This window comes from Callithrix jacchus, chromosome 11 (assembly GCF_049354715.1).
Source record: "Callithrix jacchus isolate 240 chromosome 11, calJac240_pri, whole genome shotgun sequence".
In the NCBI taxonomy this organism is placed as follows: Eukaryota; Metazoa; Chordata; class Mammalia; order Primates; family Cebidae; genus Callithrix; species Callithrix jacchus.
The window spans coordinates 96,192,095-96,219,032 of NC_133512.1; the positions used below are offsets into that span (position 1 = coordinate 96,192,095).

General features: G+C 42.9%; 1 protein-coding gene across 3 annotated transcripts in view; it reads right to left on the reverse strand.

Annotated features, from left to right (window-relative positions):
• Positions 1-1,147: 1,147 nt before the first annotated feature.
• Positions 1,148-26,938, reverse strand: part of GALNTL5 (polypeptide N-acetylgalactosaminyltransferase like 5) — a 66,046-nt gene continuing 40,255 nt past the window's right edge. The window contains exons 7-10 of one of the 3 annotated variants that reach the window (XM_035254334.3): positions 18,096-18,345; positions 13,744-13,861; positions 6,458-6,607; positions 1,148-1,431 (exon numbers count right to left, since the gene is read on the reverse strand). In XM_035254334.3, coding sequence (XP_035110225.3) covers positions 1,276-1,431; positions 6,458-6,607; positions 13,744-13,861; positions 18,096-18,345 — 674 coding nt within the window. In that variant the 3' untranslated portion in view covers positions 1,148-1,275. The remainder of the gene's footprint in view (positions 1,432-6,457; positions 6,608-13,743; positions 13,862-18,095; positions 18,346-26,938) is intronic. The other 2 variants (XM_078343427.1, XM_078343428.1) reach the window with 2 other exon arrangements.

A 26,938-nucleotide genomic window follows, 5' to 3' on the forward strand; every position in this document is an offset into this window, starting at 1 on the left:
TGGTGAACACCTGCAATCCCAGCTAGTCAGGAGGCTGAGGCAGAAGAATTGCTTGAACCTGGGAGACAGAGGCTGCAGTGAGCTGAGATTGCACCACGGCACTCCAGCCTGGGTGACAAGAGTGAACTCTGTCTCCAAAAAAAAAAGAGGTTATTTTGTGTTGTTTCTAATAGCTCATAAAAAAAAAAAATACCCGAAGTAACTTCATTCCTTGCTGCATACCAGCAACTAGCAGAATACCTGGCCCCAAGCAAACACTCATCGTTGATTGAATGAGCTCAATCCATGAGTCAAATTGTTTTTCTGCTGTAAAAAGTAACTTATCTTCTTTCCAGCAGAGGCTATTCTCTTCCACTTTCTTTATTGCCCCTTTCAGTGCGTTTCTTCTCCCATTATCTGTCTTTCTGAATTCAATGTCTTTCACCTTCCTAGCCACCATCACCAGGGTGAACCCAACAGTGAATGTGTCTAACCCCAATGATGTGAAAGCAGCATTTTGGACATCTGGGAATGTGTTTACACAGGACAGACGAGGCACCCAGCTGCTTCTTCCTTGATCTCAGCTGAACAGTTTACCAAGGGTCAAGAAGTGTCTGGACGGCTGGAGGCCAGAGCCACAGGAGGAGATGGACATGAAAAAGGCAAAATCAGAAGCAGGGAAGAGGGAGTATCTCCAGATGATGGAACAGCTGGCAGGGACAGATGGGGAAGCTGGCCTGGAGATCTGACCAGACACCCAGGCAAGTGGACTGGACGGCAGATGTTCAGGAATGCAGCTGACCAAGGTGTCAGTGCCAGAGTCTACCCTGGTGGAACAAAGGAACTGCTGCAGCTCAGCCAAACTCACTGCGCACCAAGCAGGGTTCTTGTGAACGCCTTCCTAAGAAGGCAGCTGAGACAGATTGTCTGTCTGAGGCAGAAGCTAGGTTGGCAGAGGGAAAGCATCCCTGTCCCCTCTGCCAGGGCCAGGTGGGGGTGGTAAACAAACGTGTTTACCTCAGTCAGCTGTATGATAGAGTCTTAACTGTGGGACCACTTACATTTCTAATGTTCAAGATCTCGTCACCTCAGAAATTCAGTAGCAGATGAGTAATGAAGTATTAAGAATATTCATGAAAGGGGGGAATAAAGGCACATCCTACACCACTCTGGTCGTATTGCTTTAATTGCATTTCACATAATTCCACGATGTTCCAAACAAACAGTCTTGTTCCACCGTGTTGAACAACCAGGAGACTTTTAGCCCTTTATTGATGATAGTGATTTGTTTTCCTGTCACAAGCTGCCCACCGATGCCTCCAGCTCTGGGAAGACATTATCCAAATACCACTGAAATGACTTGCAGCCCAGTCGTTTCCTTAACTCTACACGCTCACTAATGTTTCCATAGGTCATATATTTCAGACCAGGTTTTCGAAGGAAAAACTGCTCCTAAATGAAAATATACGGTCAGTCATTACATGAAACCAAACAAATCTTCAGTGATCAAATGATTGTATTTAACATAGATGCATATATTTTCATCATGTGAACTAAAAAAGCCCTCCAGATCCCAATTTTTCTCTGTCTAGGGAATGAAGGCAGAGACATACTCTGAGCCTCGGATTCACCCACACAGGACATGTTCACAGCACGTGCCACGGCACCCTAAGTGGCATAGCAGGATCCAGGAAGACTGGGTCCTGCTTCTCAGGAGCCAAAGAATCCCAGCCACCTATTGTGGTAGCCCCTGTCTCCTGTTTTTTTTCAACAATACTCAAGGACAGACCCCTTACTCACTGGTCCCGATCAGTATGTTTGTCTTTTTTTTTTGAGACGGAGTTTCGCTCTTGTTACCCAGGCTGGAGTGCAATGGCACAATCTCGGCTCACCGCAACCTCCGCCCCCTGGGTTCAGGCAATTCTCCTGCCTCAGCCTCCTGAGTAGCTGGGATTACAGGCACGCGCCACCATGCCCAGCTAATTTTTTGTATTTTTAGTGGAGACGAGGTTTCACCATGTTGACCAGGATGGTCTCGATCTGTTGACCTCGTGATCCACCTGCCTCAGCCTCCCAAAGTGCTGGGATTACAGGCTTGAGCCACCGCGCCCGGCCAGTATGTTTGTCTTTTCAGAAACGGAGGGTGATGTAGGATTTAAGGGGGACCTGCAGGAGGACAGGCTGGGCTCAAAGTCTGGCTCTGCCATTCAGTGTCTGTGTGGCCTTGGGCAAGTCCTCCCCTTGCAAAGGCATTGTGAGGGTTGAACAGTGTAATATGTACATGCAATGCCCTGGGCGAGCATGGCTGGCACATACTAAGTGTCACATGTGAGGTGGTCATTATTGTCACCACACTCGGTTTTTTGTGTGCTCTGACTTCAGGAAGCCCCAAGAATGAATGTCTAATGGTCTGTGTTGGCCCCATGTTGAAAAAGGTGTTCTAAGTAGACTGAAGCCCTGTGCAGACAGAACCCTCGTATTTTCATCTGTGTTTTCCTCGGCCCCGGCATATAGGACAGTAATAGTGTTGAATGAGAGAAGTTTGCTAGTCCAATTAATGTACTATGGACATGCCATGTTGGATTCTCCCAGGGGATCCATGACCACTGTAGGTCCTTGTCATGGTGTTCTGCCACCCCTAAGTCCCCAGGGTGGATTGGTGCAGGGGATGAGCCTGCAGGTGGAGGAGGCCATCATTCTGGAGATGACAGCATGGACGACCTTAGGCACATCTCCCTGTCCGGAGCCCTCTGCTAGCCCCATCAGTCACTACATTTTCCAACGTACTCTATTATGGAATCCATTGATTTTTATACCTAACATCATATGCCTTTAAGTTAACTTTTTGGCACGATATGCTTCATGAAATTCAGCAAACCATCCAGAAATAGCTATGATCAATTCAACCATCTAGATCCATAAGCAGCGTTCACAGAAAAAAAATCACCAGACATGAAAATAAGCTCAAGATTTGTCATAATGAAATACAATTTTAAACAATGAGATGCTTTTTAACCTATTTGATTAAAAGAAACAAACAGTCCAATTATCACCAATATGAGGAGACAGGCACATTCATATACATTTGATAGCAGCATAGATGATGAAACAGTGACGACCATTTGGATGTTACCCCATCAGGATTGGAAATGCACTAACTCTTGCCCCAGCAAGTTCATGTCTTAAATTTATTTCAAAGATATATTTGCACAAATATGCAAAAAGAAGTATGTCAATAATTCTCATTTCAAGGCTCAGCGCAGTGGCTCATGCCTGTAATCCCAGCACCTTGGGAAGCCAAGGCAGGTGGATCATGATGTCAGGAGTTAGAGACCAGCCTGGCCAATATGGTGTAACCACATCTCTACTAAAAATATAAAAAAATTAGCTGGGTATGATGGCACGTGCTTGTAGGCCCAGCTACTTGGGAAGGCTGAGGCAGGAGAATTGCCCGAACCTGGGAGGCAGAGGTTACAGTAAGCTGAGATCACACCACTGCATTCCAGCCTCGGCGAAAGAGCGAGACTCTGTCTCAAAGAAAAAAAAAGAGAATTCTAATTTCAGGATTGTCAAGAATAACAAAAAGCTGGAGAAATCAGAATGCTTATCAACTGGTACTATTTATTAATGGGATCAATTTTGGTAGATCCAATCAAAGGAACTTTTTTTTTTGAGATGGACTTTCACTCTTGTTGCCCAGGCTGGAGTGCAGTGGCGTGATTCAGCTCACCACAACCTCCGCCTCCTGGGTTTAATTGATTGCCTGCCTCAGCCTCCTGAGTAGCTGGGATAAAAGGCATGTGCCACCATGCCTGGCTAATTTTTATATTTTTAGTAGAGATGGAGTTTCGCCGTATCGGTCAGGCTGGTCTCTGGTCTTGAACTCCTGGCCTCAGGTGATCTGCCCACCTTGGCCTCCCAAACAGCTGGGATTATAGGCGTGAGCCACCGCGCCTGGCCCAAAGGAACTATTTAAGAGAATGAGATATGTTTATATGTTCTGATTTTGAAAGACAACTTGAAAGCTCCCTGCCTTTTCTTTCCTGATCATAACCTTTTTCCTTAGTTTTAAATGCTATCTTGATTATGTATTCATTTTTTTTCATTCTAACTTTGATATCTGATTATTCATGCACAGATTATATGGTTTAATTTGACCCATTTGACCTTTACAGGAAGGAAATAATACAGTATAAGTTCTGTTTTTGGCTGCTTTCATACACCATTACGTCTCTGAAATTTACCCATGCTCTTGTAGGTACAGTCATGCACCACGTAATGAGGTTTCAGTCAACGCCTGACCACGTACATAATGGTGGGCCCATAAGATTATAACACCGTATTTTTTACCATACCTTTTATTTAGATATATTTACATATACAAATACTTACCACTGGGTTACAGCTGGTAACCTACAGTGTTCAGTAGAGTCACGTGCCGTGCAGGTTTGTAGCCTGGGAGCAATGGGCCATACCAATAGCCAAGGTGTGTAGTGGGCTGTATCGTCTAGGTTTGTGTAGGTACACTCTATGATAGTCCCACAACAATGAAATCACCCAATGATGATTTCTCATAATATATTCCCTTCGTTAAGTGAGACATGACTATACGATATCGTTGGTTAGTTTTTTTTTTTTTAGATAGAGTTTCACTCTTGTAGCCCAGACTGGAGTGCAGTGGCGTGATTTTGGCTCACTGCAATCTCCACCTCCCGGGTTCAAGGAATTCTCCAGGCTCAGCTTCCTGAATAGCTGGGATTATAGGTGCCCGCCACCATGCCCAGCTAATTTTTTTTTTAATTTTTAGTAGAGATGGGGTTTCGCCATGTTGGCCAGGCTGGTCTTGAACTCCTGACCTCAGGTGATCCACCCAGCTTGGTCTCCCAAAGTGCTGGGATTATATGGGTGAGCCACCGTGCCCAGCCCAGTTAATTTTCATTGCTGTATAGGATTACAGTAACTAAATATATCACATTTATTCACTCTACTCTTGATGAGTATTGGTATTGTTCTTGTATTAAGTTTTGGCTAAATCAAAAAATGCTATTTATCAGTCTTCTTGTTCATGTGTCCTGGTGCACAACAGCACGCACTTCTGTAGCATATGCATGAGCGCAACTGCTGGATCACAAGGTATTCATATCTTTACTCTAGTAGATGCTGCCAAGCTGTTTTCAGATGCAATCTTATAAAAGTCGACACTCCATAAGTGAGGGCTGAGAGTTCCTATTGGTCACTGACACTTGGGCCTATCAGACTTTGCTGTTTTTTTCTTTTTTTGAGATGGAGTTTTGCTCTTGTTGCCCAGGCTAGGGTGCAATGGTGCTATCTCAGTTCACTGCAACTTTCACCTCCTGGGTTCAAGGGATTCTCCTGCTTCAGCCTCCCGAGTAGCTGGGATTACAGACATGCACCACCAAGCCCAGCTAATTTTGTATTTATAGTAGAGATGGGGTTTCACCATATTGGCCAGGCTGGTCTTGAACTCCCAGCCTCAGGTGATCTGCTTACCTGGGCCTCCCAAAGTGCTGGGATTATAGGCATGAGCCACCGTGCCCAGCCGAGCCTGTTAGACTTTTAAAATTCTGCCAATCTAAGAGACGGTGTCAAAATAGTTCTTTGAAGTTTTAATTCACATGTATTGAATTACAAAAGAAATGTAATGTATTGTCTTCATAATTAAAGTGTGTTCTCAATTAGAGAAAGATAAGATGAAGACCAGGACATACATGGTCACAGACAGTAGTCCCAGCTACTCAAGAGGCTGAGGCAGGAGAATCACTTGAACCCAGGAGGCAGAGGTTACAGTGAGCTGAGATGGTGCCACTGCATTCCAGCCTGGTGACAGAATGAGACTCCATCTCAAAAACAAAACAAAACAAACAAACAAACAAACAAAAAACAAGGAGTTGCAAGTGGGGACAGGGGTGGGGAGAAGGGGAAGCCGTTTGCTTCAGGTGTGGGGCAGTTCCCTGGGGGTGGGAACGGAGGGAATAGATCCAGCACCCCCATAAAAAAGACTGCTCACGCTGGTTGATTTATTTCTAAGAAACTTGAGATTTCCCAGAAATTAAAACAAAAATAATGAGGTGCAAGAGTAGCAGTTTAGGATGAAGTGCCAATGGGGTTGGGGATGGGTTGATGAGGGGTTGGAGGGGTGCTGTTAACTCAAGAAAAACGGAGAAAAGAACAACTATCACTAACTATCAGCAGGTAGCTTTCTATCCTCACCCTCCCAAATCCACGCTCAGGAAGGCCCCAGGATCTGTTGTTCCCTGCTTTGTGTCCATGGACAATGTTTAGCTGTCACTTATGAGAAGGTGCTACTGCACCTTGGTTTTCTGTTTCTGTGTTAATTTGCTTAGGATAATGACATCCAGGACAGACGCTGGATCTGGAAAGGCAGCAGCAGGCTTCCTCAGAGCAGATCCTGCTCTGGGCTTACATGCATTTTCCAAGTCAAGGATGTGTCCCCCACCTTATATTCATCCAGCCAAACGTGCGCCAGTCTTAGGTAGTTATGTGTCACAGCATTGATGAGCGTAGAAGGTTTTCCACTTTGTTTCTTACTGATATGTCCTACTCGAGAGCAGGGGATTATAAAGAGTTGGCCTCCACACATCCAGATCTAGGCATAAGAAGAACAAAAAACATATGAATGCATTATTGCTAGTAATAGGCAACTGCTGGATTTTTTGAACAAACAATGGCCAGGCGTGCTGGCTCACATCTGTAATCCCAGCACTTTGGGAGGCCAAGGTGGGCAGATCACCTGAGGTCAGGAGTTCGAGATCAGCCTGGCCAACATGGTGAAACCCTGTCTCTACTAAAAATACAAAAATTAACCAGGTGGGGTGGTGCATGCCTGTAATCCCAGCTACTCGGGAGGCTGAACCAGAAGAATCGATTGAACCTGGGAGGTGGAGATTGCAGTGAACTGAGATTGCGCCACTGCACTCTAGCCTGGGTGACATAGCAAGACTCCATCTCAAACAAACAAACAAACAAACAAAACAAAACCATAAAAAAACCACAATAAAGGCTAATTAAGTTTCTTATTCAAATCTCACAAGAGCCTTATAATGCAGATTCTGTGATTATCCGCATTCTACAGATGGGGAAACTAACACACAGATTGGTTAAGAAGCTTGCCCATGACACAGAAGTTACACAGCAGAGTGCAAGGTTCGAATTGAGAAAGCCTGACTGAGGGCCAGCAGTGAAGCCGAAGGGGTTCTGCCGCTCTCATAACTACCTACAGGAATTGCTGGATGTAGCAAGAAACAAGAGAAGTGCTGATCGTGACTGAATTCAATTACTCAGCTCTTTTCAGACCTGCAACTCCTTATATTGCTCACCCTTAATAACTATTCATTCTACTACCCGAAAGTAAAATACGGCCATGGAAAACTTGGCGAATATAGGAAAGCACACGGACAACACAATTCACTTCTTGTCCTGACATTCTGAGTCAGTATTAGCCCAGGTACATATGTAAACACACAAAGACATACAACATTAAGAGAACTTGCTTTTTTCATTTGATATTGTGTGAAATTATTTTCCAAGTCTTACGTTGTTTGGAGATTTTGGTAGCTTCTGATTTTATTAGAAAGAATACCACAAAGAACATGCTTATGATAGAAATCTTGTGTACCTGATTTCCCAGCTGACAGTGTACTTGCCATCACGCTTTTGTTTCTAACCACTCCATGAGTAGTTCTCACACTCGCACAACTCAGACATTCTGGCTAAGCCCAGAAGCAGCACTTTAGCGATACAATGGATTACGAGAAATAGCCATTGCTTGCTGTTTCAAGGCACCGTGTTTGGGGATAGTTTGTTATACAGCAAAAGCTAACTGATACATGAAGGAGCATTTTCCTCCTAACACCAGTATTTTTTATTTTCTTTCCAACTTTTGTTTTCAGTTCCAGGGTCCATGTACAGGTGTAAACTGCATGTGTGGGGATTTGGAGTACAGATTATTTCATCTCCCAGGTAATGAGCATAGTACTCAGCAGGTAGCTTTTTATCCTCACCCTCCCACAATCTACCCTCAAGAAGGCCTCAGGATCTGTTGTTTCCTACTTGGTGTCCATGTGAAATGTTTAGCTCTCACTTATGAATGAGAATATGCAGTATTTGGTTTTCTGTTTCTGTGTTAATTTGCTTAGGATAATGACCTCCAGCTCCATCCACAATTTTACTCTTTTTAAATGGCTGCATGGCATCTCATGGTGTATATGTACCACATTTTCTTTATCCAGTCCACTGTTTTGTTTTGTTTTAAGATGGGGTTTCACCATAATGGCCAGGCTGGTCTTGAACTCCTGACCTCAGGTGATCCACCCACCTCGGCCTCCCAAAGTGCTAGGATTACAGGCATGAGCCACCGCGCCTGGCCCACTGTTTTTCTTTTTTTTTTTTTAATTTTGTTTTTTTTTTTTAAGACTGAGTCTCACTCTGTTGTCCAGGCTGGAGTACAGTGATACAATCTCTAGTCACTGCAACCTCCACCATCCGGGTTTAAATGTGCCTCAGCCTGTTAAGTAGCTTGGATTACAGGCCCATGCCGCCACACCCAGCTAATTTTTGTAATTTTAGTAGAGACGGGGTTTCACCATGCTGGCCAGGCTGGTCTTGAACTCCTGACCTCAAGTGATCTGCTCACCTTGGCCTTCCAAAGTGCTGGAATTAGAGGTGTGAGCCACCGCACCCGGCCCCAGTCCACTGTTGATGGGCTTTTAGGTTGATTCCATGTCTTCGTTATTGCAGAAAGTGCGGCAATTAACCTATGCATGCACGGTTCTTTATGGTGGAACAATGTATATTCCTTTAGGTATATACCCAGTAACAGGATTGCTGGGTCAAGTGGTAGTTGTGTTTTAAATTCTTTGAGAAATCTCCGAACTGCTTTCCACAATGAGTGAACAAATCTACACTCCCAGAGAAGGGTATAAGCATTCCCTTCTCTCCACAGCCTCGCCAGCATCTGCTATTTTTTGACTTTTTAGTAACGGCCATTCTACTGGCTGACACCAGTTTTATTTACTCAGGGAAATAAGACCTCCATCCACTTAGCTGGTCATTCTGGAAACTTGGTGTGATAGACTGCAACCTTGTTCAATAAACGGCTCACTCCTTGTCCCTCACCTGGGGGCACATTTCACTGACCCACTGAATTTGGGCTTCTCTGTTCCACACATTTGGCCCACGGATCGTGAGCACACATCAGGCATGCGGAGGTGTAAATGTGCTGTGTGGTGTGGCTCGACTTCTGAATGAATTCCTGCCATTCAGCGTGAGAAGAATATGCTGAGTCACTGCTGCTCCTAGAATGGTAATCAGATCCGAACCAAATTCAGAGCCTAGAGCCCAGCCCAACAACCTGCATCCTGAGGCAGAGCCGCTTTGGCCAACCATGGACAGATGAAAGGAAAAAGTAAATGCTTATTGTTCTCAACCACTCAGTTTTGTGGTAGTTTAGTACAAAGCAGCATTGTGGCAATAGCTGACCGCTGCTATGACAATGGCTGCCTGATGCCTAAAACTCTTGGGAATAGAAATTCTGGGCACACGGGCCAAGGGGAGCCCACGCAGGCACTGGAGTGTTCCAGGCAGAGAGTGAGGAGAGCGCTGAGTGACCTGCCTAATTCTCCCTTGTGCAGGTGTTTGAGCATTTGCTTGACTATTTCTCTATGACAGAGCACGTGGTTTGTTTTCCCATCACAGCATCCAAGGAGTTAGCAATCTTGGGAGGAGTCTAAATTGGCATTGATATCTAAGAAGTTCAGTCTGGGGAAGAGGCAGAGAAAACGGCTTCTCTTGGGATCATCTTTCAAATGCAGGGCTGGGCCCTGGTCCCCGGAGCAACACACCTTGCCAACATCTGGGGATAGCATGATGGAGTGCAGGTGTGGTGCAGGTCGGGTGGACCTGCAGATTGTTAGGGGCTGTTCGAGGCCAGCCTCTGCTTTGCCAGGAAAACTGAAATGCAGTGTTGAAGCTCAGGTATGAGAACCATTCAGAGACTGGAAGTGAGCCTGCAGCTTTGTGGGTGTCCACAAACCATCGCCTTCCACGAGCCACTGAGTTCAGGGCAACTAAAAAAACTTCAGAGCACTGGAGACTTCCAGTACATTGCAGCCTCAGACAGAAATGACTTAGAAACAGGGTAGTCCTAAGCTGGTGGCGTCTCAGGACCTGAAGTTGAATAGACAGCATGAGGCATGAAGCAACAGGTTGGGAGCACAGTGCTTACTAGTTCTGTGAATTTGGGCCAGTTACTCAACCTCTCTGAGGCTCAGCTTCTCCACTATAAGTCGGTTAATGGTGGTACTTACCTTACAGGTTTGTTATGATGATTAAATGAGTTAATATCTGTAAGTTTTTAGAGCAGTGCATGTCAGATATCAGAACTTATTAAATAAAGAAAATACATTTTATCCTTTACATGTAACTTAAGTGTGAGTTCTTCAGGGAAGCCATCTAAGATATACATATCCCCCAAGAGAAGGCTAGGTTCTCCTTTTATGGGGTCCCATCATACTCTGTATTTCTCTATTGCATTTATCAAAAATATTTTTTTTTGAGACAGAGTCTAGTTCTGTCACCGAGGCTGGAGTGCAGGGGCACAATCTTGGCTCACTGCAACCTCCACCTCCCAGGTTCCAGCAATTCTTGTGCCTCAGCCTCCTGTGTAGCTGTGTAGATGTGCACCACCACATCCGGCTAATTTTTGTATTTTTAGTAAAGATAGGGTTTCATCATGTTGGCCAGGCTGGTCTCGAACTCCTGACCCCAGATGATCCACCTGCCTCAGCCTCCCAAAGTGCTGGGATTCTAGGTATGAGCCACCATGCCTGGGCCAAAATAAAATTAAATATCTAAAAATCTCACCCTACTCAATAGATGGAAGGTTTGTGACATTAGAAGCCACTTTGTATTGTGTGCTGCTGTATTTTAGCATGGAGCACTGTGCTTCATATATAATAGTACTCAATACATATTGTTGCATGAATGAATCAATGAGGAGCGTGTCTTCTTCTCAATGGCCAGCATACAGCACAGTTTGATGTAAGGGGGTGCTCCTTACATGATGGCTGGATTGAGCTTAAATATTACTCTCGAGATCGTCCTAACTGAAACTATAGAGTAGGATATTATCATGATACAGGTGTTTGTTAGTTACAGCCACGGGGACTGATGCAAGTATCCTACTAAAAATATTAACAAGGCCGTGGCACAGACCCTCAGTGATCAGAGTAGACATGCCTGCCAAGTGCTACTCCTTTAGTTACTGGAACATGGAAGTCCAGAGAGCCTGGACCTATGGTTGGGCTGTAGGTGGAAGGTATTTGGTTGGCTCAGAGTAGAGGTTTCTTCACACCAGATACAGAAATACTGCATTATGTTAACAACCAGCATAGCTTCACAGGTGCAAAGTGACTGGATGCCAGTCTGAGCCCTGAAGAGCACGTGGGGTGGGAAGCAAAGTCTGCCAAGGATGGAAACTGTGGGGCCACCTGTGTCCAAGAGATGAGCAGCAGCAGACACTCCTGCAAAGGAAACTGAGAACTGAGTAATGGAAGGCAAACCGGGGATACTGTCCTAACATCAAGACAACTTCTGGAAAAGACAGTTTACAGTGTTAGATGCTGCAGTGACTGCAAATAGATGGAAGATGAAAAGCCATCTATTAAGGACATCAACAGGAAACTGGTGGCAGTTCCTGGAACAATGTCACAGAAAACTGAGGGCTTCCAGGGTGTCAGTTTACTGGAATGAGGAGTAAATAAGAAACAAAGAGGCATATGCAGGTGTAGAGATCATTCTTTTCTCAAGGAAGACAAGGTTACTTGTCGTGGTTAGAGACAGCTGCTGGTGTCAAAAGAATATTTCAGCTACTTACTAATTTACATACTTGTTTATAAAAAGACACCAAAGTATACTTAAAAGATATGAAGGGCCATCAAGAAAAGCGCCATTGAAATATTGGAACAGGAATAATTAATATGTTTGAATAACAAATTCGTTGTCACCAGGCATGGTGACTCACTCCTGTAATCCCAGCACTTTCAGAGGCCGAGGCAGGTGGATCACCAGGTCAAAAGTTTGAGACCAGCCTGATCAACATGGTGAAACCCTTGTCTCTACTAAAAATACAAGAATTAGCTGGGTGTGGTGGCCTGTAATCCCAGCTATTCAGGAGGTTGAGGCAGGAGAATCTTTTGAACCCAGGTGGCAGAGGTTGCAGCGAGCCGAGACCACCTCACTGCCCTCCAGCCTGGGTGACAGAGTGAGACTCTGTCTCCAAAAAAAAAGAAAAGTTGTCATTTGTTATCTATAGAGAATGTAGGGGAAGAAAAAGGAAAATATTTGCTCTCCAACTCTGCCTATATAATATGCAGAACTGACCACAGTTATTAGGTCCTGAAAGGGGATAAGTTCCTTGTGCCATTTTCTTACAGTGCAATACGATAAAACAAGGAATAATCCATCGAACAGAATAAAATATGCCAAAGGCATGGGCGTTATAAAACAACATCTGGGTCCCAGGGAACACGAGAATGAAAAAAACAAAGCAACCAAACGACAGGTTTAAGAGGGACCACCCAACAGGACTGGAGGAAACGATATGTTCCAGACATTTTCATGTATAACCAGTATCTGAAGTCTTATGAGAGAAGTCTATGCTTGAGAACTTCCAAAGGGAACAAATAAGCGGCCAGAAGAAGGAAGGAAAGCAGGGAAAGTAAAATCCCAGACAGAAAACACTGTGACAGTAAAAACCATACAGAGATTAAATATTATATTAATCTGGCCAGGCGTGGTGGCTCGCACCTGAAATCCTAGCACTTTGGGAGGCTGAGGTGGGTGGATCATCTGAGGTTGGGAGTTTGAGACCAGTCTGATTAACATGGAGAAACCCCATCTCTACTAAAAAAAGAAAAATACAAGAATTAGCAAGGGAGGGTGGCATATGTCTGTAGTCTCAGCTGCTTCAGAGGCTGAAACAAGAGAATCGCTTGAACCCAGGAGGCAGAGGTTGTGGTGAGCCAAGATCATGCCATTGAACTCCAGCCTGCGCAATACGAGTGAAACTCTGTCTCAGAAAAAATATATTCATTTGATATAGCATGTATCAGAAATAACAAAATATATGGTATAAGAACTTAATATTTTTAAATTAAATTAAATTAATTTATATTAAGAAGTAGAAGTTAGGCATGGTAGCTCACACCTGTAATCCCAGTGCTTTGAGAGGCTGAGATGAGAGGATTGCTTGAGCCCAGGAGTTCAAGACCAGCTTGGGCAACATGGTGAGACTCCATCTCGTTAAAAAAAAAAAAAAAAAAGTAGAGATAGGAGTCTTGCTATGTTGCCCAAACTGGTCTTGAACTCCTGGCTTCAAACAATCCACCTGCTACAGTCTCCTAAAAGTGCTGGGATTATAGGCATGAGCCACCACAACAGGCCAAGAATCTAATATTTTATTAAATGTTTTCAATTTTTGAACTCCTGACCTCAGGTGATCCACCCACCTCAGCCTCCCAAAGTGCTAGGATTACAGGCATGAGCCACTGCGCCCAGTGAAATGTTTTCAATTTTTACAAGGAGCCCCATAAATTGTTTATTACATGTGACACTGGAATGGCACTGAGTGTCCATGTGGGGAAATTGAGCAGAATGACCACAGCATTATATGTGACAAGGTTAGATTTCATTCTCTATAGCTATTTTAAAAACAAAGTGAATTACCCTTAGTGAAAGTTCCAAATTTTCTCCTCCCCAAAAATCCATATCCTTGTCATACTGTCCAATTTCATTAAAATAATGCCGACGTATAGCAAAAATTCCTCCAGCCATTGCAGGTGACCTAGAAAGGGGACATAAAAATTAATTCCACAGAGAAAGTCATTCTGTATTTTCCTCAAATTCAAAATTATATTGAATTAGTAATAACTTATAGTTAAAAGTTAATACTAAAATTATCTTATTATTCATTTAAGTATATAAAATGGCAAGCGGGTGTTGAACAATGACAACACATGGACACTGGGAGGGGAGCACCGCACACTGAGGTCTGTAGGGGAGGGACAGTTGGAGGGTGGGGAGTTGGGGAGGGATAACATGGGGAGAAATGCCAGATATAGGTGATAGGGATGGAAGCAGCAAACCACGTTGCCATGTATGTACCTATGCAACAATCCTGCATGTTCTTTACATGTACCCCAGAACCTAAAATGCAATTTTATATTATATATATATATATAAAAAATATAAAATTGCTAAAAACTTCAACTACCAAAAGTAGGCAATAACTTTTACTTAGCTCTCATCAAAATAGGTATGCGATACATTCTAAAAGTTTTCTTAATAAGAAGAAAAATGATGTTTGGAATTTGAGTTTCCCGTTAGGGTGGCAATCCAACTGGGTAGCAGAGTTCACAGCTCTCTCTTTCTAAAAACATTAGGTGAATTGTAATATTTACTTCTGGACAAACCACATTCTTGTGAAGTATCTTGCTCTGTCCACCCATAGTTGGGCCAAACTAAGTAGTTTGAAAATAGTCACAGCTGGGCACGGTGGCTCACGCCTGTAATGCCAACACTTTGGGAAGTCAAATCACTGGAGGTCAGGAGTTCGAGACCAGCTTGGCCAACATGGTAAAACCCCATCTCTACTAAAAATACAAAAATTAACCAGATGTGGCTGCTCATGCCTGTAATTCCAGCTACTTGGGAGGCTGAGACACAAGAACTGCTTGAACCTGGGAGGTGGAAGCTGCAGTGAGCTGAGATCATGCCACCACACTCCAGCCTGGGCAACAGAGTGAGAATCTGTCTCAAAAAAAAAAAAAAAAAAAGAGAGAAAGAAAAGAAAAGAATCACAAGTTCATTCATGTGTTCAAAAAAGTATCTATTGAGCACCTATGTGTCAGGGATATGAGTCACTCAACACAGAAGGCAAGACCCATGTGTGGGGGAAAGGGTAGGGAGACCATTAGAGGGGCTGCAGTGGTCCCAGAGAAAAAGAATCGGATCCGGGATAAGAATGCAGCAATGTAGGTAGTAAAATGTGGTTGAATTCCTCGTATATTTTGGTGATGGAGCTAACAGATTTGCTTGTGGGGAGTTGGAGGAAGAGAAGCATCGTTTTTGGCCTGCACACCAGACAGATGGAATTGCCATGCACTGAGATGAGAAATCCCACAGGTGGAGAGGTTTTTGGCAGGAAGATTCTCTTTGGGGCACATTTGAGATGTCTGTTTGGCATTCAGGTGGGGATGTGAAGTAGGTAGTTGGATGCGGTTGGATACATGAGTCTAGCATTCTAGGAGAGGTCAGGGCTGGAGGCGTCCTCTGGGAGTCATGGATAAGGTGGATGAGAATCACTTCGAGTGAATGGAGAAGCATAGAGGACCAGCCTGAGCCCCGGGTGCTTCAGCATTGAGAGCTGGAGAGGAGGAGAGGAACTGGCAAAGGGGATGGGAAGGAACAAGCAGGGAGGGAGAGAAGGCCCAAGTTCCCTGGAGGCCCAGGGAGGCATGTGTGTCCGAGAGAAGGGCGTGGCCAGCAGCATCCAACGGCTGAATCAGCGAGTGAGGACTGGAACTGAGCACTGGATGGAGCCATGCAAAGGTCATGACAAGTCTGAATCGCGCATGCGGGGAGCGAAGCCGGATGGAAGTGACTTTAAGGGAACTGGATATAATGAGAGACATCTCTTTCTAAAGCTCTAATACAAAAGTGAGAAAAGGGGAAGTAACTGACAGGAAGTGGGGTCAAAATAAGGTGGTTTTAATTTTGTAATTGGCAGAGATCCCAGCATGACTCTGTTCTGATAGGAATGTTTGTATCTGGTTCACTGGGCAGCGTGCGGCATGCCCGGTGCAGTGGGTGCTGCATGTCCTGTCTGGTGCACTGGGTAATGTGCATTCTATCTGGCACTAGGCCACTAGAAGGAGACTGATTGCAGGCAGTCCAGAAAGCCTGGTAGGAAATGATCCCTCCCCTGCCATAGCACTGTCCTGAGAGCCTGTTTTTACCTGCCTGACCTCTTCTCTAGACTATTCACATTTGAGGACTGGGATCATGTGTCCTATCAATACAGTGCCCACCACATGATAGGTACTCAATAAATACCCATTCAATTTACAAACCAAGTAATTTCACAAAACAATTTTTGTTTAAGTTACACCATGAGGTACTATTGAAAATAGGGTGAAAATATGTGTGGCTCAGAGGATTCAAGTTATACCTTCTTTTCAAGGGAGAAAGTGTTCACTCTAAAAATCTTGAAATCACTCTGTGTGTGTGTGTGTGTGTGTGTGAACTGACAGCCACTGGAGACAGAAAGGTGGGGGATGAGAGGGCAGTGGATGATGGGAGATTACTCAGTGGGTACAGTGTACGTTGTTTGAGTGGTGGACACTTGGAAAGTCCAGACCTCCCCAGCAGGCAATGTGGCCATGTAACAAAATTGTACTCTTACCCCCTATTTTATACAAATAAACCAATAAAATAATACAATAACATTTATCTTTTCTTTCAACCTTTAAAAAAGTTTTTCTTATATCTACTATATATTTTAATGTAACATGATTATGATACATAATGTGTATAATACATATTACATGTAATATGTACAATATAATCACACAAAGGAATACTCACAGAAAATGTTTTATGGTTTGATTTTTTAATTGAACATATGAAAAGCTTTCTTTCTAGTTAATTAGACCTTGAAAACTTAACTTTTAATGATTACATGACAGCCCACAAACAGGAATATCCTTTATTTTTACCCATTTCGATACTATTGCATTTTTATGCTGTTTTCAGTTTTTATTAGTACACACGTTGGCACCATGTACATCTCCATGCTTATTCTGACTCTTTTCAAATCAAATAAGTGGATCACTGCACCTAAGAATAAGGATATTTGTAAGATTCTAATTTGCATTGCCAAATTGCTTTCAAAAAGGAGGAACCAATGTATATGCACACAGCAGTGTAGTAGAACTCTAAACACTTTACCATTTAGCAAATAAATATTAGGAATACAGTTTCCCTGTTGAATATCAGTTCCTTTACATTAGAGCCTAAAAATATTTTATATGTGAGGTATGGAAATATTACAAAAATTATAAGCCAAGTTTGTGTAAATATTAGAATATTATGGAAATAGTACAAAAATTATAGGCCAATTGGAACATCGTAGCCATTTCTTACTAAAACTAACTTTATGTAAAATTATTTTGAGATAACTAACTATATTGAGATAACTATTTTATCTCACATAAAAATTATGAGATAATAATTTACCTTTATCTAAAATTATTTTGAGATAACAGATTGGTGCTGTTTTCATTTTTATGAAGCCAGGATTTCTACACATTACATTTATTAAAATAAAGCACACCTTTGTTCGTCTTTGTTTCGAAGTCTGTGGCATTACCAACACCTAATGTTGATATTGATCAGATCACTTCTCTGTGTCAAGCCTTACGCCATGTGTTTTTCATGTATTGGCTCATTCAGTCACCTCGACAATCCTAAGAGGCATGTGTTAATTATTATTATCACTGTTTTACGGATGAGGACACTGAAGCTGAGAGAGGTAATTGCGCCCACTGAGGGCTGTCCTAATTACGGTTCCAGATATGCCACTGACTTTGTGGTCTTTGTGTGAACAGTGCCTCCTGGAGATGTGCAGTGCCCAGCTGGTGCAACTGTACATGGCAGCCCTAAACAGCTAACAAATGATGGAGTACCTCCTACAAACTAGGTCTGCTTGACTTGAGCTTTTAGTCAAAATGAAATATTGCCCCTCAAAGGCATGATTGAATCCATATAGTATTGTGTTCAGTACCAGAGAATCAAAAAGTTATAGATCATGTGAAGATAAACGTCATATCGTATTAGATATTGAGTACTAAGTGATTCTATTGACAATAATTCTATTACTGTATTAAAGACTTCTAGAAACAAGAAACAAAACATTTTCATTAAGCTCAATAACTTGAAAGAATAATCTCTGGAGGCTTTTTCCCCCCAGGTCTCAATACACATATGCCATATTTTCCCAAAACCAGAAGAAATCTCACCGGATTGGTTTAGTAGGTCCTTCTGGTCCATCCATCTCATAAGAGAAAACATTATCCCATTTAAATTGTAGGTTCCAGTCAAAAGCTCCCCTTACAACAGGAGAGGGCTTATACTCCAGGGTTCTATAATCAATGACATCTATCACGGGGCACACCACCATTTTGGGGTCCTTGGCAATGGCATGCAGCAGGGGCTCCAGCCACACTCTGTTCACCTCACAGTGGCTGTCCAGGAACACCAGAACGTCCCCTGGGGAGGCAAGAACAGGGCAACGTCAGTCCACATAGCTGAAAAATCAAAGCTCGATGCGATGAGCACTTCTTGAACATTTACTCTGTTTGCGGGCTCTTACAGCGCTTTCAGTTTCATCGGGAGGAAACAAGAAATACATTATTATGTACAAAGGACGCAACATCACTGCCATAGATGTTCAGAGGAAGCCAGTAATTGTGGGTTAGAGAGTGGTTTCAGGGAGAATTCTAAAGGAGTAGGTGGAAGGAACTGAGCTGGGCTTCCATTTTAAAAAATGATTTTAGCTTGGTCTTGATTGATCAACTTAAATTTAACAAACTTTCATTGAGAGGACACCCTCTTAGGCAATGAGTTTGGTGCATGGGACGGAGACGTGCATCACTACTTTTGCTCTTGAGTTCCAACCTTTTTACCGCACAGGCTGGAATGCAGTGATGTGATCTTCCCTCACTGCAACCTCCACCTCCCAGGTTCAAGCAATTCTCCTGCCTCAGCCTCCCAAGTAGCTGGGATTACAGGCACATGCCACCACACCTAGCTAATTTTTGTATTTTTGGTAGAGACAGGGTTTCACCATGTTGGCCAGGCTGGTCTCAAGCTCCTGACCTCAGGTGATCCAACCACCTTGGCCTTTGAGTTCAAGCTCTAATGGGGACCTATTCTGCTTAGAGGACATGGGAATAATTGGCATGGTTAAAGTAAAGAATGTATGTTATTGAACACACCCGGGGCTTAATGTAGAAGGAAGCCCAAAATTCAAGTAGCAGAGTTTAGACTTTTTCCTGTAGTCAATCTAAAATCATTAGGAAAGTATAAAAAAATTCCATGTTTTGATCAGAAGACTTAATGTGGCAATAATCCCCATACTGATCTACAGGTTCAGTGCAATCCCTGTTAAAGAAATTGATCCTAGAAGTCAAACAAAAACGCAAGGAACCTAGATTAGCCAAAATAATCTTGAAAAAGAAAAATAGGCCGGGCTTGGTGGCTCACACCTGTAATCCCAGCACTTTGGGAGGCCAAGGTGGGTGGATCATGAGGTCAAGAGATTGAGACCATCCTGGCCACCATAGTGAAACCCTGTCTCTACTAAAATGCAAAAAAATTTAGCTGGGTGTGGTGGCACACACCTGTAGTCCCAGCTACTCGGGAGTCTGAGGCAGGAGAATGGCTTGAAACTGGGAGGCGGAGGTTAGAGTGAGCTGAGATCGTGCCACTGCACTCCAGCTTGGCGCCTGGCAAAAGAGTGAGATTCTGGCTCAAAAAAGAAGAATAAGGTTGAAGGACTTTCTGATTTCAAGCCTTACTGCAAAGTGATAATAATCAAAACAGTGTGGCATTGACCTAACTATAGACACATAAACCAAAAGAAAAGAACTGAATGTGCAGAAAGAAACCTTATGTCTATGGTCAATTCATTTTTGAAAAGGGTCAAGATAATTCAATAGAGTATAGTCTTTTCAGTAAATGGTGCTGAGACACCTGAATATCCACATGCAAAAGAATGAAGTTAGACCCCTACCTCACATCATACTAAAAATCAAATCAAATCGGTCATAGACTTAAGGTAAGAGCTAAAATTATAAAACTCAGAAGGAAACATAGGCATACATTTATGACCTTGGGCGAGGCAATGGTTTCTTAGACACAACACCAAACATATAAGGGCATAAGAAAAAATAGGTATGTTGGAATTCATCAAAAGCAAAACTTTTGTGCTTAAAAGACACCATCAAGAAAGTATAAAAATGGCCATGCACAGTGGCTCATGCCTGTAATCCCAGCACTTTGGGAGGCTAAGGCGGGGGGATCACCTCTGGTCAGGAGTTCAAGACCAGCCTGACCAACATGGTGAAACCCCGTCTCTACTAAAAATAACAAAAATAAATGGCCACTCATACTGGTGGGTGCCTATAATCCCACCTACTTAAGAGGCTGAGGCAGGAGAATCTCTTGACCCCAGAAGGCAGTGAGCCAAGATCGCACCACTGTATACCAGCCTGGGCAACAGAGCAAGACACTGTCTCAAAAAAAAAAAAAAAAACGAAGTGAAAAAAAACCCACAAAATGGGGGAAGATTTTTCCAAATCATACATCTAATAAAGGACTTGAACCAGAATATGTAAAGAATTCTTACAAGTTAGTAATAAAAAGACAAATAACTTGATTAAAAATGGGCAAGAGATTTGAATAGACATTTCTTCAAAGAAGATGTACAAATGGGTGCTAGGCATGTGAAGAGACGAGCAACACCATTAGTAATCAGAGAAACGTTAACAAAAATCACGCCGAGGTATCACTTTACATCCGCCAGGATGGCTAGAACGAAAAAGACAGATGAGAGCAAGCGCTGGGGAGGTGGTGGAGAATTTGGAACATTTGTCCAATGCTGTTGGGAATGACAGGTGAGAGGGGAGGAGTACGGGGAGCAGGAAAGTTCTTTCTTGTGTCGACTTGGGACTCTCTGGGCTGAGTTCTCTGAGGGTGTGGCTGGCATAGTAATGTTGAGGACCTCCCTTCCCATCCCTGCTGGTCTCTTGATAGTTCCCGCAAACTGGGCAAGTGCATTCTATTCTGGTGGCTCAGTCTGTCTTCTCAGCTCCTTAGGATCCTGTGTTCTGCCTCTAGCTTCTCTGCTGAGACCTGTCCATTCTTCTAGATAGTCCTACTGGACACCATCTAAAATGACCCCCACAGCTCTCCCTCTCAAACACTGCCGAAGCAAACTGCCATAAATACAGCCACTAACCTAAAAGCAAGCGTCCTTTGTTCTACAGCTGGTCACAGTTCTTTTATCCTTTTGATTTTCAGGCAAAAAACCCTAACATTAGTTCATGTCTCCTCAATCCCAGTATATTTCCAATTTTATTGCATTGATGTCTGAGAATGTGCTGAATTCATATCAAGTCTCTCTCACCAGGTTTCCTTTAATCTCTAACAATTTGACTCAACCTGGCTGAGCCATCTCATTGGTTCTCAGATCTCGATTTTGAAATGTCTTTATCACGGTCAGTCTAACTGACTGTGGAATATTACATCTATAGTTTTCATGCCTCAACCAAAACCAAGCTAAAAAGAGTCCCATTTTTAACATATAGTTTTTCACACTATTGGCAGCACACACACAGTCTTACGCTTCTCATTTTTTACCTACAATCACTTCTATAACATTATGTGACATTATCAGCATTTTAAAATCATGTCTGCTAACATGACGGTGAAAAATAACATCTGGTTCTCCTAGGAAGTCGAATGAATGGCTAGCAAGCACATGAACAGACGCGCAACACCGTTAGACCTTAGGGAAATACAAATCAAAACTGGTGAAGTATCACTTTGCTTCCACTAGGATGACGAGAACTTAAAAAATGAAGAATTAGTTTTGGCGATGGTATGGAGAAATCTGAACTCTTACACCTTGCTGGTCGGAGCATAAATGGTGCAGCCACTGAAGAAAAGAGCTTGGCAGCTCCTCAAAAAGTTAAACCTGGATTTACCATAAGACCGAGCAATTCTACCCCTAAGAACATACTCAAAAGAATTCAAACTAATGTATGTACGTCCATGGTCATAGCAGTACTGTTGACAACAGCCAGAAGATGGAAATAGCCCAAAATGCCCATCAGTGGATGGACGGAGAAACAAACTGTGTTCTATGACAGAATGGAACATCATTCACCCATAAAAAGGAAGGAAGTACTGACACATCCACCACGTGGATGAACCTCAGAAACATCACACTAAGTGACAGAAGCCCGACACAAAAAGTGACATACAGTATGCTTCCGTTTCTATGAAATACCTAGAAAACAGACAACACAGACTGGTGGTTGCCAGGGACTGGAGGGAAGGAAGCTGCTTAATGGGTAAGAGGTTTTCTTTACAGGTAATGAAAATGCTTTGGAGTTAGAGGTGATGGCTGTACAACATTGTGAAGGTGTGAAATGGACTCAATTGTTCATTTAAAAATGGTCAGTTTTATGTTAATTTCACCTCAATTAAAAAAAAAATCTGGTTAAATTTTTTTTTTTTGTCACTGGTGAGGTTGAGTTGTCCATGATTAGCCATTTGTAAATGAAATTTTCATGTCCTTTGCCTATTGGAGTAGCTTTTTTTTTCTTTTTTTGGGTGGAGTCTCACTGTGTTGCCCAGGCTGGAGTGCAGTGGCACGATCTCAGCTCATTGCAACCTCCACCTCCCGGTTTCAAGTGATTCTCCTGCGTCAGCCTCCCGAGTAGCTGGGATTACAGGCAAGTGCCACCACATCCAGCTAATTTTTGTATTTTTAGTGGAGATGGGGTTTCACCAGGTTGGCCAAGCTGGTATTGAATTTATGACTTCAAGTGATCCACCTGTCTCAGCCTTCCAAAGTGCTGAGGGATTACACTTCCAAAGGGATTACAGGCGTGAGCCACCATACCTGGCCTGGAGGAGTATTTTTAATGGATTTTAAATGTATATTTTACATACTAAGAATATTAGCTTTTTGTCTTGTTATATTTTCCTTAGTCTATTGTTATTTCTTATTTGCAGCAATTTTATATATTTTTTTGGTTAAAAAAAAGACTTTTTCAGCTGCCTTTTCCATTGGTTTTAAGCTTTGCTTTTTCTTCTTCTTCTTCTTTTTTTAAAGACGGGGTTTCACCATGTTGGTCAGGCTGGTCTTGAACTCCCGACCTCAGGTGATCCTCCAAAGTGCTTGGATTTCAGGGGTGAGCCACCACGCCTGGCCAAAATTTCTTCTTTATTCATAGAACAAGCAAGTATTAATCTATGTTTTCTTTTTAAATTTTTCTTATATGTTTGTGATAATACTGTTTTTAAAGACAGTCTCACTCTGTTACCTAGGCTGGAGTGGAGTGCTTACAGCTCACTAGAACCTCCAACTTCTGGCCTCAAGCAAGCCTCTTGCCTCAGCCTCCTGAGAAGCCAGGACCACAGGTATGCGTCAACACACTCATCTAATGTTTTAACAAAAATTTTTGTAGAGATGGTGTCTCACTGTGTTGCCAGGCTGGTTGAGCACTCCTGGCCTCAAGCAATCCTCTCGCCTTGGCCTCCAAAGCGCTGGGATTACAAGCATGGGCCACCCCCCTTGGCCATGGTTTGATTTTTAAAAATAAAATTAACATTATAATTTGTTTGGGTTATGGTATGAAATAAAGACCTAGAATTTTCCCAAAATGGATAATTGTTTATATGGCATTAAATAACAACAAAAACAAACATTTTAAAAGTCTTTTTCCCATGCAGATTTGTGATGTCCCTTTAATGTATAAAGTGTACACTTGTACACTTAACACTGAAAGACTGAAATATTTGCAACTTTGAGGGTTCTAATGACCCCTAAAGACCATAAATGTTAAAAATTGCAAAATAGTTTAAAATTATACTTTATGCAAAGTTAATATAGAGTATTCCTGAGTGCTGATTTAAGTTAAAAAACATGTGGGAACTGGCCCCCTAGCACCTACATTTCCATGAGATTTTATTTTGACTCATCAGAAAGTATTTAGCGGGGGAAATTCACATCTTAATAAGGAGAGCAAAGTAGTAGCGGGGCTTCCTCTTCAGCTGATTTCTTTCCTTCACAGGAATATTTTGTGAGGATCTAAAGTTTATTGCTAGGAAAGGACAGTTGCTTTACTCCCGCTGGCCATCGGTCCTTCCCAACACTCTCGAGGCCAGCAGAAGTAAAGAGATAGCCTATCATTCACGTGGCAGAGAACCTATCAGACATTCATCAGATTCTCTTCAGAACTTGTGATGAGTAAGGGAATGAGGTCGAGCCTGCCTGATAGAGGAATTTTCCTATACTTGCTTCCAGAGAATATTTGTGGAAATAGCCTCAACAATTACATTGCTCCCTAGAGTCTGGAGTTGGGAGCTATGTTCTCCATCTTTCCCTGTGAGAAGCTTATTTGCTGCTCTCCTGTAGTTGCCTATTTACACGATTTCTCTAGGATTGCGGTTTGCAAGGTTTGTTAACTTGTTTTTTGAAAAGCGACAAATATTCTATGTATCAATTTCACAGTATTTCTTGGTTTTCTCTATTTTGTATTTATTTTATTTCTTTGGTTAGCGTCCATATTTTTACATTTAAAAGTAACTCATATTTGATTTACATAACATTAACATTTTCAGCTTGTCTCTAAAACCAAGCATTTTTAAAGTCTTAAAGATATTTTCGGCCCGGTGCGGTGGCTGACGCCTGTAACCCCAGCACTCCGGGAGGCCAAGGTGGGCGGATCACAAGGTCAAGAGATTGAGACCATCCTGGCCAACATGGTGAAACCCATCTCTAAAAAAAAAAAAGTTTTTTTTTTTTTTTACTTACACATTATGTTATTGCTATATCATTTTTTATTTGTTTTTTTGAGATGGGGTTGTGATGTGTCGCCCAGGCTAGAGTGCAGTGGCACAGTCACAGCTCACTGTAACCTCAAGCTCCTGGGCTCAAGTGATCCTCCTGCCTCACCCTCCCAAATAGTTGGGATTACAGGTATAAATATTATGCCCGGATAGTATGTATTTATTTATTTTTGTAGAGATGACGTCTTCTCATTTTTCCCAAGCTGGTCTCAAACTCTCGGCCTCAAGCAATCCTGCCTCAGCCTCCCAAAGTACTGGGATTACAGGCGTGAGCCACTGCACTCGGCCTGTTAGTGCTATAACTTTCCAATTTTTTGGTATTGATGTTTAAGAATGTGGTGCGCAAAATCTATGTCAGTGATTTACAGAGACCCTGTGCTTAAGCATATAACTGGTTTTTGTAAAATACATAAGCATGTCTATTTAACTCACTATAGCTCTGTTAAACCTAGCCATTTGGATTTTGTAACAAGAAATCAAAGCAACTATACTATTAAGAATCTTCAATTTTGTCTGCATGCTACATCCTCATAATCCGGTGGTGGGATGATGTCTGCTGAGATGGCATCAGCATTCCCGGGTTTGAGCCCTGAGTGACATGACCTGGAGCAAGTCTCCAATCTTGCGGGAGCTTAGCTTCTTTAACTGGGATAAAAGGCTGATGAGTTCTAAAATCTCTGAGAGCCTTTCCACCATTAATATTTTGTATTTTTTTATTTTTACCTGGTATTTTTTTACTTTAGGTATTTTTTCATTTCGAAGCATAACATTCAATATTTATGTTTTAATTATTTATTTGTACTAATCGCTGTATAATAAGTATTTATTTAATACACGCTACAAAAAACAAATGTTTGATCATTGTACCAGCCATGTTAATTCAATAACACCATTCCCATTTTTGGGATTAGGAGGCTGAGGCTCAGAAGACTGACTTGTCTAACTCTCCCTGGAAGACACTGCTTCCCTGCAATGGTACTGATAGAATTTAAAAAACTCCTTTCCCCAAACTGCCTGAACCCAGCATCCAGAGGCAACACTGGCATTTAATCATTACCCATGGTTTAATCACCAGCCATGGGTGCCTCCAAACTGTGACTTCTGCTCCCATACAAGAAAAGAAAAAAAAAAATGCCACCACGCCCAGCTAATTTTTGTATTTGGGGTAGAGTTGGGGTTTCACCATGTTGGCCAGGATAGTCTCTATCTTGTGACCTCATGATCTCAAAATACTGGGATTACATGCATGAGCCACCACCTGTAGTCCCAGCTACTAGGGAGGCTGAGGCAGGAGAATCGCTTGATCCGGGAGGCGAGGTTGCAGTGAGCCAAGACTGTGCCACTGCACTGTAGCCTGGTGACAGAGCAAGACTCCATCTCAAGAACAAAACAAAAAACAAAACACAAAAAATCATGCCAACTGATTGTAGATTTCTTTAGATTCAAGCCATCTGATTGTAACATTCTCTTTCTTCTCTTTGCAAAACCCCTGCCTTCCCGTTCTCCTCCATGGAGTTAGCTATCTGCTGCATCTCAGGCAGTCTCCTCAAGCCCTGTGGCAGCACAGCATTCCCCAAGGCTCTCCACCTCAGCTCCCGCAATCTGTGGTGGCTTCAACAGCCATGTGGACAGCACAACCGGCCCAGAGACATGGACACATAGTGATGAGAATTACAAAGAGAAAGAAATGGGGGGTAAGAGTGATAGAGAGAAAGAGGGGTCTGCTATTTATATGTGGGGTGGTTTGAAAGACTACTCGGATAAAGCAGCATTTGGTTTGAGAACTTAACAAAGTGAGATAACAGGTCACTCAGATGCCTGGAAGAACATTCCAGAGGAAACCAATCACATGCAGAGGCTCTGGCTGGGAGAGAGGCAGTAAGGCCCATGCAGGTAGGGGTGGGTGAGGGAGGCAGGAAGAGAAAGGTCAGGGAGGCCGGGTGTGGTGGCTCATGCCTGTAATCCTAGCACTTTGGGAGGCTAAGGTGGGAGGATCACGAGGTTGGGAGTTCAAGACCAGCCTGACCAACATGGTGAAACACTGTCTCTACTAAAGATACAAAATTAGCCAGGTGTGGTGGCACATGCCAGCTACTCATAATCCCAGATACTCAGGAGGCTGAGACAGGAGAATTGCTTGAAACTGGGAGGTGCAGGTTGCCGTGGACCAAGAGCGTGCGCCATTGTACTCCCCTGCAGCCTGGGTGACAGAGTGATA